This window comes from Heteronotia binoei, chromosome 6, assembly GCF_032191835.1.
Source record: "Heteronotia binoei isolate CCM8104 ecotype False Entrance Well chromosome 6, APGP_CSIRO_Hbin_v1, whole genome shotgun sequence".
In the NCBI taxonomy this organism is placed as follows: Eukaryota; Metazoa; Chordata; class Lepidosauria; order Squamata; family Gekkonidae; genus Heteronotia; species Heteronotia binoei.
The window spans coordinates 74,267,946-74,281,341 of NC_083228.1; the positions used below are offsets into that span (position 1 = coordinate 74,267,946).

General features: G+C 39.0%; 1 protein-coding gene across 1 annotated transcript in view; it reads left to right on the forward strand.

The window, feature by feature from the left end:
• Positions 1-966: 966 nt before the first annotated feature.
• The window catches only part of PCGF6 (polycomb group ring finger 6), a 35,791-nt gene continuing 23,361 nt past the window's right edge, over positions 967-13,396 (forward strand). Inside the window, exons 1-6 of the mRNA XM_060241725.1 lie at positions 967-1,466; positions 3,946-4,045; positions 5,335-5,431; positions 5,946-6,001; positions 7,123-7,182; positions 9,977-10,085. Of these exons, the coding sequence (XP_060097708.1) occupies positions 1,209-1,466; positions 3,946-4,045; positions 5,335-5,431; positions 5,946-6,001; positions 7,123-7,182; positions 9,977-10,085 (680 nt within the window). The 5' untranslated portion in view covers positions 967-1,208. The remainder of the gene's footprint in view (positions 1,467-3,945; positions 4,046-5,334; positions 5,432-5,945; positions 6,002-7,122; positions 7,183-9,976; positions 10,086-13,396) is intronic.

Sequence of the window (13,396 nt, forward strand, 5' to 3'; positions counted from 1 at the left end):
CGTTCATAGTCTTTATCGTCTTATTGGTTTCAGTGGAACTTACTCCTAGAGAAGCCTGCAAAGGGCTTATTCCATGCAGGATTACCTAGAAACCTCACTTAGGGTAGGCTCACACTACGCTAAATAATGTGTTTTGCAACAGAATTTTTAGTGTATAGCAAAAATCCAGTTGCAAAATGCATTATTTTTTAAATGAGAGTTCTAAATCTTGAAGGGGGCGCACCGCAGTTGGGTGTTTTGTGTGTGTGTGCGTGCACCAAAATTCAGCGTAAATAAAATGGCATGGGTAGGGACTTCAGAGAGTTATAACTCCATAGAGTCCAAAGCAGCCATTTTCTCTAGGAGAACTGGTCTCTGTTTGTAGTTGTAATTCCGAGCAATCTCCAGGCCTCACTCGGAAGACAAAGTAGAAAAAGCCCAGCAGAAATGTATTTGTATATTAGGCTACAGCCACTGACATCACCATTGTTTCACGCAGGACTTTATTGTATTTGCATATTAGGCCTCTCCCCCTGACACCAAGCCAGCCAGAACTGCGTTTCTAATTTAAAAAAGCCCCAAGACAATAAACACAATGACTACTGGGCATTCGTTCTGTCTCATAAAATTAAAATGGTTTAAAAAAAAATCAATTGTTGGTTGTTGTCAGCTGGTCAGTCAGCCACTCCCCCCCCCATACTATAAACAGGTATCACAGTATGAACACAAAAGTAACAGCAAATCTTTTGTTTCATCGACTGCTCAGATTTTTATTATTTGCCACTTGAGTCTCAGGATGTTTAAAAAACCCTTTATTGGCTCTTTCACTAGCAAAGGAATTATACTTGATTACCTGCAGATTAATCATTTTAAATTGTACACAGATCAAAGCCATTATAATGTGTGTATTGAGGCTAGAAATCAAAAATCCGCTTCTACCCAGACTGAAGGTGTTAAAATCATTGCTCTGCTCTCTGGGAATGGTTTCATTTCCCATTAATCCCCCTAAAAACTCAATTTCCCAGAATACCTAGAGAATTTTTAAAGCGTGTTTTAGAAGAGCGCGCGAACAAACTCTGCGCATGCGGTTCCTGTTCACGTTTATGGTAAAATAGGAAGAGAGATCGGGGGCGAGTTTTTTTTTTATTTTTTTTGTAGAAAACAACATTTTCAAAGCGTTGTCTCATTTACTGGTGGAAGTAGCCTGCGCGTTTGATCTTTTCAGGGGCATGGAAATGGGCGAAGAATTCAAGGGTGAGGGTTTGGAAGAGGAGGAGGAGGAAGATGAAGAAGAGCCCCCGGAAGCTCCTGGTTGCTCCGGGGCGGCCTCCCGCTTCGAGAGGGAAAGCCGCTCAGAGTCCAGTGGTGAGGGGAATGAAGAGATGGAAGAAGAGATAGAAGAAGAAGCTCTAGAAAGGGGACCTAGGGAGCCCTTTGGAAGCTTTGGGATGGAGGAGGGAGCAATGGACTCGGACGATGAAGATGAGGTAACGCTGGGCTCACCATAATCCATTACAGCGTATTTGGAGGAGGGGCGGTGTGAGGACACTTTGTGGTGAAGCAGGACTTCCCAGCATGCTTTGCACCAAGTATAGCTGCCAGGATACTCTTGTAGCGGCCAGAACGTTGAGTTTAAACATAGATTAAAGAACACAAGTTTGACTCTGTACTTAGTTATGAATTTTCGTGTGTAGGTTGCCGCAACCTAACATTAAGGCAGCGAACATCAACACATCATAACAAATTTTAGAGTATGTGTGTAAATAAAAACAATTCAACAAACACATAAATGGGAAGGAGGTTCACTGAGGGGATGCCAAACAAAACAGAAAAGTCTGCTGACAGAAGACAGTGATTGAAGGAAACAAATAAAAAGTCCATTTCAGGATCGTCACCTAGCTCAGTTGGCAGAAGCAGCCAAAACAGAGCTTCTGAAGATGACCATGGTGACTCCCAGGTTCATATGGGAGTAAGAGGTCCTTAAAGTAAGCCAGCCCAAAGCTGTATAGGGCTTTTAAAAATATTTCAAATATTTTTATTAAATAATAAAACACATTTACAAAATGTGTGAACTGGCAGAGACTGACCAAGAGAAAGATCTTGGGGTCATGGTAGATAACTCACTGAAAATGTCAAGACAGTATGCCTTTGCAATAAAAAAGGCCAACGCCATGCTGGGAATTATTAGGAAGGGAATTGAAAACAAATCAGCCAGTATCATAATGCCCCTGTATAAATCGATGGTGCGGTCTCATTTGGAGTACTGTGCAGTTCTGGTCGCCGCACCTCAAAAAGGATATTATAGCATTGGAGAAAGTCCAGAAAAGGGCAACTAGAATGATTAAAGGGCTGGAACACTTTCCCTATGAAGAAAGGTTGAAACGCTTGGGACTCTTTAGCTTGGAGAAACGTCGCCTGCGGGGTGACATGATAGAGGTTTACAAGATAATGCATGGGATGGAGAAAGTAGAGAAAGAAGTACTTTTCTCCCTTTCTCACAATACAAGAACTCGTGGGCATTCGATGAAATTGCTGAGCAGACAGGTTAAAACGGATAAAAGGAAGTACTTCTTCACCCAAAGGGTGATTAACATGTGGATTTCACTGCCACAGGAGGTGGTGGCGGCCACAAGCATGGCCACCTTCAAGAGGGGTTTAGCTAAAAATATGGAGCAGAGGTCCATCAGTGGCTATTAGCCACAGTGTGTGTGTATGTGTGTGTATATATATATAAATAAAAAAATTTTGGCCACTGTGTGACACAGTGTTGGACTGGATGGGCCATTGGCCTCATCCAACATGGCTTCTCTTATGTTCTTAAAATAAATGGAAATATATAAATAACATACAGGACCTGTGAAACACATGCAAAAATAAGACATTGAGAAGTCAATGATCTAAATGATCAAAAGATTTATAATGGTACTATTTCCCATAAAGACTTAAGTATATAATCAGCAGAAAAGTGAAACAGCAGAAGTTATTGTCTTTGCTGATTAGATAGAAAATTATTTTTAAAAAACAGCATCCTGTGCCATCCCAAGCCCCAAAAGAAAGCAAAATTTAAAGGAAAAGAAATAGAAAAGTAAAGGGAGTGAGAAGGAAGCAAGTTCAGAAGATAGGAGGGAACACCAAATTATAAGGAGAGAAAAGCTGTATAGGGTTTTAAAGGTCAATAGCAGCACCTTGAAGTAAACCTCAGAAGCAGCACCTCAGAAGTAAATTGGGAGCTATTGTTGGTGGATTAGAGTGATAAGGTCTCTGTCTCTTCATTCAGCATTCTGTACTAATTTTATCTTCCAATCATTTTTTCCACACAGAACACATCACAGTAGAGTAGCCTGGATGTTGCCAGGGCATGCATTGCAGTGGCATTCACAATGTCAATGTGTTGTTTTAAGCCTTTTGGTGTTGCAGTGGGGGAAAGAGTCATAAATATTTCAGTGTTGACATTGTACCATTTTCACTGTATCTTGGTATGATGCTAGCAAAACAAGCTCTCCATTTCCAAATAAGTTAAATCCATTAGTGTATTTTGAACAGAGTGGGAGAGGACTAGCAAGATGACATTTGTCAGCAAGCACTGTTTTGTGTATGTACTCTAGATGTCCATTGTGCCTCTAGTATGCCATGTGTGCTGGAGATGGGACCATCCTAGATCAGTGCTTCCTGTCATGTTCAGTACAGAAATTGCACCTGGAAAGTATGTCCCTGCAAACTGTGCATAGAACTGTCATATATGATATGTCATATATACCTCTAAAGTAGACAGAGAAAGTGGTGCTTTCTGCCTATACTTATAGCTTTATTTTTTTTAAAAAAAAAGTTCTATTCTTGTAGAGACCAGTTCTTCAGGGGAAAGAAGATCTATATACAACTGCATTTTTTTCCCTTTTGAAATATCTGTTGTGTAAGTAGCATGCAAACCTTTAAAAAAGCTGACACAAGTATCTTGTTCACTTACAGCGTATGATTAATCTTTCTGAACTGACACCGTACATAATGTGTTCCATCTGCAAGGGGTATTTCATAGATGCCACAACTATCACAGAGTGTCTTCATACATGTAAGTTTTACTTTCCTTTTCAAAAGAAACAATTTCATATTTGTGGGGAAATTACATTTTGAAAAATTATCAAGATGACTGTAATAGCTTAATCAGCATCAGGATAATATATAATATTTTCTTAAAAGGAAGAAAACAACTAAAAGACTGTGAAGACTGTGTACCAACAACTAAAAGACTGTGAAGGGTTGATTCTTCACAGTGCTCCAGAAAGCTTTGAGTGGCAGGCTGCTCTGAGCAATCTAATTGGTTGGCATCAGCTGAGTAGAAAAAAAAGTATTGAGAGAGCTGGGTGCTGAGGAAAAATCAGATTCAGAGTCTTACTTTTACTGTGAAGAGACATGTACTGAGACTGTCTTTGGATAGCCCTGTGAGAAAAAGGGTTTAGTGCTGACCGAGTCAGATTTTAGCTGTGACTGAATGCAGTCTGAATTCAGCAGTAGCTATGAGCAGTTTGAACACAGGAGCACTGGGGATAATTTGCCAAGGAAGAGAGAAGATTCCCATTCAGCCCAAAGGGAGAAAATTGCCTACCCAGTCAAGCAGGTAGAGACCTTAAAAGTCAGTCAAAACTCAAAAAGAGTACTGGTGTTCCAAAGAGAAGGGGTTTGGGTACTGGGAACAGGGTACCAGCCTTCTGGGCATCAAAAGAGTTAGCAGTTATACAAACAAAGAGTAGTTGAGTGTTTGGGAAAACACTGGAACAAAAGCCTCTCAATTTAAAGTTCTAAGTAACCGTGAATGAATTAAGAACCTCTAATTCGCCTGATGTTTAAGAGCAAAAGTCTGTGCTCATGGTAATTTCACCTGACTCATGGCTGTTACATAAAAACCATTTGTTATTTTTGACTTTTAAAAGTGTCTCTAGTGCATTTTCAAAGGTTTAAGTTAAAGGGTGGACTTATCCCTTTCCCTCAAATACCTGGTTTGAGCAAATCGACAAACAAGGTTTAAGAAGGGAACAATAAACACGTTATCAGGGCTTCTCAGTCAGCGAGGGGACAAATAAAAAAGGAGGGAAAATCTTATCTGTGAGGGAGGGAAGTTGAATTGAATGTCCTGCTGCTTGTTGGTAATATATTGCTTGCAGGCTGTGGAATGCTGTTTTTAAGAGTTCTTTTCCATGAGTGCAGTTTTAGAATTCACTGTAAGTCTGAACCCAGCATTAGTTTTACTTAAGGGTCACCTTTCTGTTGTGCTTTCCATTCTAGGCAGCCTGTACTACACTTTCTGATGCTTTTGTAATACTTCATAATAAACATGTAACTACCACTTTGTTCTTTTTCCAGTCTGTAAGAGCTGCATTGTAAGACATTTTTACTACAGTAATAGATGTCCAAAATGCAACATTGTAGTGCATCAGACACAGCCGCTATATAATATAAGGTAATGTATTTGGGTTGTTGTTTTCTATTTAGTTTGCCTGCAAAGAAAAAAAAATGATTTAAAAAACAAGTGTCCCTGTGCTAGTTTTAAGTATTAGAACTGAAAGTATATTTCATACAAATGGAAGGAAATATCTGCTTCCAACAAAAAGTCTAGCAGACCATTCAAAAATTATCTGTTTCCATTGTCATAAAAGAACAAAGATGTGCTGCAGATCCAGACATACATTTTGTTCCATTATGCTTGAAATTCCTCTGGTATATCTTTCCATCTAGGTATCAATCCACTGTTATTAAAAGTTTGATAGTAAAATTACTTTTGATCTTTGGTTAGAACCTATATACTCCCCAGAAGTTGACTCATATATTTTGGTTGAAAAGAACAAGAAACTTGCCCAACAGTCTGTTATAACTGAAAGTAGTTTCTAATCTATTGCATTTTGTGGCCATACTTCACTAATTTAATGCTGCAGCATGTGACTGATAGTAAATGATTTATTTTCTTTCTTTTATAGGCTGGATCGACAGTTGCAAGACATAGTATATAAATTAGTAGTCAACTTGGAGGAAAGTAAGTCGTCTTGTATGAGGTTCTTGCTATTAGACTAAAGATATGCTTAACTAGAGCATACATGAGCTGTAATGCAGATAATTACTGTGTTCAACAATACTCTGAATTACCATTTCTTAAGGGGACAAGGGGACATGTATGTTTTCTTTTTCTGTAATGTTACTCCAGAAGCCCAAACCCTGCCATATTGTACAGATTACAACAATATGAGAATCCTTTATTTCATGGTAAAAGAAAACAATTTTGTAGACCTTATGGTTGTAGAGAGAAGAATGGAAATCTGTGGGCAATGGCTGAAGAAATCCCAGATGACATAAGGGTTTAAAATCCCAGTTCCCAGAAAGTATGGATTTGTTGACCCACACAGCTCCACATAGTTCACTTCCTCCTCCTCACCCTTCTTTTCACCCAGCCCATAATTTAGTGACCACTGGCTTTGCAGTCCCCATAGCCTCTGTAACCTTTCCTACCCCTTTACTTTGCCAAAACCAGGAAAAGTTTTAAAATAATAAATGTTAGAAGCAGAGGCTATAATTAAAAATGTTCAAATAGTCATGCATGTGTATAATATATTTGAATCACAAAGTTTAGGTTTTTTTAATGTTTAAGATTGCATTTCAGTTCTAGATTTGTTCAAAGCTCTTTCCATAATCATATTGTTATTTTGTCCCTTCAAGTTCTGACTGAATTTGTTGACAGATACTGCTGCTATCATTTGCATGACAATGTACTCACAATTACAGTTTAAATGTTTTAATCAAAAGTAGTGGGAATAATCCAGATAGTATATAAGAGCAGAAAGCAGTGAACTGCAAGTTCAGTGTGAAACTGTTGTGTGATTGAAAACTTAAATCTTTAAGAAGCACCAATAGTGAGGGTGATTGATAAAAGTGAGTGACCATGATGGATTGAGAACCTTCTTTTCACCATTAGAAAAGGAATTATGCCAATTAAACAAAATTTTTCACTGATTTCTCCATTGCACAAAGTGCTGTTCCTGGGGGTCTTTAGACTCCTGAGTGCAATATTTCAGAAGGGCATTTGTGATACTTTGAATTCAACAAGTATGCATTTCAAACCCAAGTCACTACATGTCTGTATGTATCATATTTGCTATATAGGGGAGAAAAAGCAAATGCATGATTTCTACAGGGAGAGAGGTCTTGAAATACCCAAACCTGGTAAGTTGCAGCACTTACCTTATTTTGTTCTTAGCTGGATGCCAAAGATATATTTGTGAGCAAAGCATGGTAGTTGTTTCTGCTTCTGTTGGATATTATAGTTGCTATGGTAATTAGCAGTACAATTGGTGATTGACAGAGCAGACTGTAATACTTCATTGTAGCTGTTTAAACTTTTTTTGTTTCTGAGGTTGAAAATATATTCCTTTGTCATACAAGAACACTATTAATTAACTAACATAAAGATTATTTGATTAAAGGTGCTGTAAAAGCACAAATAATTTTGTGAGATTTGCCATCTGCAAAAGAAATGTAGAGTTGGCAAGCTGTTAGGAGAATGTCTTGGTTGGTGACTTTATTCATAGGTATAAAAGCAGCTTATTTTACTTCCTAGAGTATCCTGTGTCCTGAAGCAATATGGGAGCCTATTAAATAGAATTACTTTAGAACAGAAAGATCTATGCATGATGATAAGGTTCTCAGTATCAGGGCTCAAGTTTATTGGTTAATACCTTTAAGCCGCTGGCATAGCACCACTACTTGAGGTCAAACCAGACAAGATCCTGGAACTTCCATGACTGGCACTCCAAGCTCTTTAAAAATGCATTTTTAGGTGTGTGAAGACTGGGGTAGGGTGCCATGTTCCCCACCTGCAGTAGTCCTCCTGGAGAGCAACCATATGGTTTCAAATACTGTAGGCTTTTCCATTGAGGCAAATAGCAGCATCTGGGTTCTGTTTCAGTTAGGGAAAACATTTCAAGGGATATTTTAAAAAAAAAAAATCCTCCATGCAGTGCAACTACAGCCCCAATCTGGCCCCATGTGCTTGATAATCACATTTGTTTACAAAAAGCTAGTAACTCTAATTAGGGGACTCCCAGCATCTCTCTTCTCTCCCCCCCCCTCCACTTTTCTTTCATTAAACTCTGTGATTTAAATTCTACATTATTAGGGATGGGCATGAACCAGGAAAATGTGGTTCAGTTCATGGTGCGCCTGGTTTGTGAAGCACAAACTGTCATGTTATGTGGTAGAACAACCCTTCTACATGCTAGAGTCACCAGGCCCACAGGAGATCTCCAGCTGCCTCTCCTCTGCCTGCCCTCCAAGTTTGGTGAGGATTAGATTTAAAGGGTTCAAATTACAGCTCCCCAAATTACAGCTCCAGATTGGACTGGAAAAGGTGTCCAAGTTTTGCCCCCCCCCCTCCCTGAAGACGATGGAAATGTCAGGTGCCGGTTCAAAAGATTTAAGTCTAGTGGCACCTGGGTTCAAAAGCGTAAGCTACACATACCAGATGCACAGGGAACCTGTGCTTTGCATTTGCTTTGGAAACCTGTTGCTTTGATGTTTGGTAAATCTTTTGATTTGTGTGGAGACAGTCTGTCTGGAAATGTATCCATTCACAAACTATCACAAACAGCTTGAAAGTTCATCCCAGTTGACCTGCCACAAAGTTCAGTTCATCCCAGTTGATGTGCCAAAATTTTTCTCAAACTTTAGTTTGTGAGCCCGTTCATACCCATCTCTATACATCACAGTAACAAAACTGTAAGGTTCAGGGCTTTTCTATGAGCAGCCAGTGTGATGCAGCGACAAAAAAGTATAATGCGATCTTGGGGTGTATCTACAGAGGCATAACATCCAAATTGCAAGAACTCATAGTCCTGCTGTACATTGCATTGGTCAGGCCACACCTGGAGTATTGTATGCACTTCTGGAGGCCTCACTTCAAGAAGGATGCAGTTGGAATGGAGTGGGTGCTGAGGAGAGCAACAAGGATGATCAGGGGTCTGGAGACCAAGCCCTATAAGGAAAGACTGAGGGACTTGAGAATGTTCAGGCTGGAGAAGAGGAAATTTAGGGGGGACATGATTACTGTCTTTAAGTCTTTGAAGGGCTGTCACTTAGACAAGGGCAGGGAGCTGTTCCTGTTGGTAGCAGAGGATAGGACTCATAATAATGGGTTTAAATTAAGGGGGGGAAGGTATCAGCTTGATATTAAGAGAGACTTTTTTACAGTAAGAGTTGTTCAACAGTGGAATCATCTACCTATGGAGGTGGTGAGCTCCCCCTCACTGGCAGTCTTTAAACAGCAGCTGGACAAACACTTGTCAGGGATTCTTTAAGCTGATCCTGAATTGAGCATGGGGTTGGACTAGATGGCCTGTTTGGCCCCTTCCAACTCTGTGATTCTGTGATCAATAGAACTCTTTCCCTAATCTTTTGAGTTTTAGATGCCAGGTGAAGGTGTTTTCCCTTAGTATATGGTGCTTATTATTTATTTATTTATTTATTCTATAACTTATACCCCGCCCTTCCCATAAAATGGCTCAGGGCGGCTCACAGCAAACGATAAAACAATAAAACAAAATACAGAGTTATTACATTTATTATAGCCTGTTCACTCCTGCATTGACCTTTGGAGCAGGCATCTATGTGCTCAAAAGTCCGGCATGACATGAGAGACCTAGGAAGAAGATGATTTCTTATCACACTGAGAACCCCCACTATTTCCTTCACCACAGGGCAGGTAGCTTTTGGGGACCCCAGATAAATACCCTTGAGAGCTGGTGAGCAGCTATGGAGTGGGAAGAGTGAAGGTAGAAAGACAGAGAATTGGCTTAAATTTGTGACAAAATAATTCCTTACCATAATGTAGCAATATAGCCCTTTTTAAAAAGTGACTCTTGGAGTGACATTCTTGAAGCATGTTACAGCACTATACTGCTTGTTATTTCGCACTGTGATATATAGATTCTTTGTTTTTATTGTTCCTCTTTTTATATCTTAGCTGTGCCACAGCCAGTTGCTGTAGCCAGGGGGAGACCTCGCAAAGTTGTAGGCTCAGTGTTCCGTATCCCCCCAGAACTTGACATGTCGCTACTCCTGGAATTTATTGGGTGAGTGAAACAAAACTTTATAACCTGTTAACCATGGCAAGTAGAAGTTTCAAACATGTATACATACACTGGAAAAAAAAATCTCATGTCATTACACTTGCATCTGCTCAAAATGTTGATACATTTTATTAATGTTTTTGTGTAGGAAAAATGTTTTTGTGTAGGAAAAATCGACACCTAAAATTGCCCTTTGTTTTTAGGGAGAAAAAGGAATTCCACTAGGGAAGAGATCCTGCAGTTTTGGAATTATGTGCAAACACTGTTTTACTTACTTTGAAACAGTCTGTTATTTCTGCAGTCTTGTTTGGGAATGAATTCTTAGGAAGCCAGATTCCAATATACTTACATCTAACTTTTCTTACAAAAAGTGTGCATGAGTATTCTGTCTGTAGAGAACCATATGATTTCATCAACAAGTACATGAGTAGGTATTCTAAAAATACCCGTTCGCTAAAACTGATGTTGGTGTTTTCTGAAGATGTTCAGCTCTGTAACAATAAGAATCTTTATGGAAATGTAATGACATGATTGTTTTCCACTGTTAAATGCAAAACACCCATTTTAAATATCCACATTAATATTCCACCTTTCCTCCAAGGATGTCAGAAAGGTGTGGATTATCACACTGTGTGGTAAATCTGTGCAGTTGTCATGTCTCAGGGTGCAGGCAGGAGAGAGTCTAAAGCCGGTCTGAAGTCAAAGTTCAAGGAGTCAGTCAGGAGCCGAGTAACCACAGCAAAATTGCAAACCAGAAGGAGAAGTCAGTGTCCAAAGCCAAAAGGTCAGAGTGCCAAGGAATTCAAACCGGTCAGGAACTGGAATCAGGAAGGAGTGTAGGTGCAAGCCAGGGAATCAACTTGTTGCTTCCACAAGGTTGCCAAGTTCCAGGCGTGAGTTATATGGGCATATCAATCAGCCTACTTTCTGGGTGGCCATAGTTCCCCTAGTAATCAGGGCTAAGAGATCTGAAGCATTGGCGTGTGGCGCATCTGTTTTCTGTCAGTGTCTGTCAAAGATGTACCTACGTTCATGGTGTGGGTGCCTGGAATGTGGAGGGTGTGATTGACGGCCCAGCTGTTGGTTCTTCCTGGTCTGTTAACCCTTCCAGCTCCCCCTCCTCAGGGCTCATGACAGCAGTACATTAGGCTGAGATACAGTGATTAAGCAGGAGCCCAGAGAGCTTTTTTACTGAGTGGGAATTTGAGCCTAGATATTCCCAGGACAATCCCATCACTTTATCCACTATGCCAGCCTATGTATGCCCTAACTAGAAGCTTGCTGTAGCCTGAGTCTGTCCAATTTATGTAAGGTATGAGATACAGATCTAAGACTTTTGCACATCTTGTTGAAATGTTGATTCCCTGTTATTCATGCTACAGTTTTACTTATTTCTTGATTGTAAGAGCAGTTTGCAAGATGGGGATCTAAGTTGCAATGCTTTTAGTCCTCTAGTTCAAGGACGACAAAAAATGGGATAATATATTAGCTGTATATTGCTAAAGTACTTTAGAATTTAAAGGATCAGTTATCCAGATAATAGCAAGAGACAACTTGCTTCAGCACTAACATTTGAGATTCCTTTCCTAACTTTCATTTATTAGCTCTCTTTAACAGATTGGTTGAAAGGCAATTTAACTCATGAACCTTCTTTAAAAAACACACACGCCTTTGCAGGCTGTAGATTTCCACATGTTCTTGATAGGCAGCCTTTCCATATTGCAAAACGTGAAGGTTTCCTGTAACTTTGCTGCATTTGCTCTGTGTGTGTATATGGTAGCACACCCCCCCTTCCACTGCATTCTAAAATGCTACTCACTGCCATCCTTGGAGGTCCTGTGGTGGGAGAGGAGAAGACTCACTGTGGGCAGAAATTCTCCCATCTACTGAAACAATTTGCTGGATCTAATTCATTGGTCATTGTTATCAAAAGTTTATTTGATCTTCCAAAACAGCACATATTTTTGAAATGAAATCTTTAAGCAGATATTTGTGTGCCTAGCACATCATTTTACTTATTACATGAAAAGTTATGTTATTCATATGCTTCACAACAAATGTTTGCTTGCCTGTATAGAGATTATCTTTAAGTAGAAAAATAGTAATATGGACAATGATTGAGGTTAGTCCTATTAATTTAAGGACAGGAGTTGAAGGCAGCAACTGCTTATGACAACAGTTTATCAGGTTGATAGTATGTTTATATGACAAATTGATATCTTGTAACTTGACATAGTGTAATTTTCAAATAATATAAATGCAGTTACCCTTCTTGCTTAGTGGCATTAATAGGTTAGTTGTGAACGACCACTGGAAAGGTGACAACTGTTTATTGATCCAGAGCATCCATTAAAAAAAGTTGAAACTGTAAAATTTAACAAAATAAACAATGAGTCCATTATGAGGGGAAATGTATTCAGAGATTTTTAAAATAAATTGCTGTGGGGAATCGTCCTTAGGACTGTCATACTTTTGATTACCTTAGAAGTGATTTGTACTCTGTTCAGTTTCTTTTTGTTAATATGAGTATATATAATCCATGTTGTTTTTAAAAATGATTTGATTTTTAATCCAGTCATTGAGTTGAAATTAACATCTTTTTATAAATTCAGAATTGAGTAATTCCATGATTTTACATGGGATTTTGTAGGAGTTTATGTGATAACCAAATGCCTGTTCCTCAGCATTATAAACTAATTAAGGTTCTCTGGGTGTTTATATTTTAAGGATTTCTTTCCCCTTTAGTGTCAAAAATAGTCTGAATTCCTTCACCCGAAGAATGGGGAGCTGACTGCAGAATAATGGGAAGGATCTGTTTTGTCAACAGCAGTGCTTTCCTTCAATGCATGGAGCCTGCTTCAGCACAAAATCTTCTTCAGCCAGTGAAAAACCCTATTGTATTATGCTGGAGGAAAACACCATTATCTATTAGTGGAATAGATCTATGGGATCTAGTCTAATGGAGGAAAAAACCCTACTAGACCATAAAAATATTTAATATGTTTACAAAAACTGTGGTATTTGCACAACTTATTATGAACATGTGCATCTTTTACACAAGCACTTGTCTAAAGAATGCCCAATGAATATAAAAGAGTAAGTGGAATTTTGTATTATCTGATTCTACATCACTCGAAAATTTTACAGTGGTTAGATACTTTCTGCAATAACAGAAAGAAGTTGGAGACTCCTAAATGGGAAATTGTGGTCACGTTCTTTTAGATGACATAGATTTTTCCAGCTCCTCTGTTCATCATTCAGGCATGCATATAGATAAAGCACTAGAATTCAGGCGTTTTGAAAGATAAAATTCT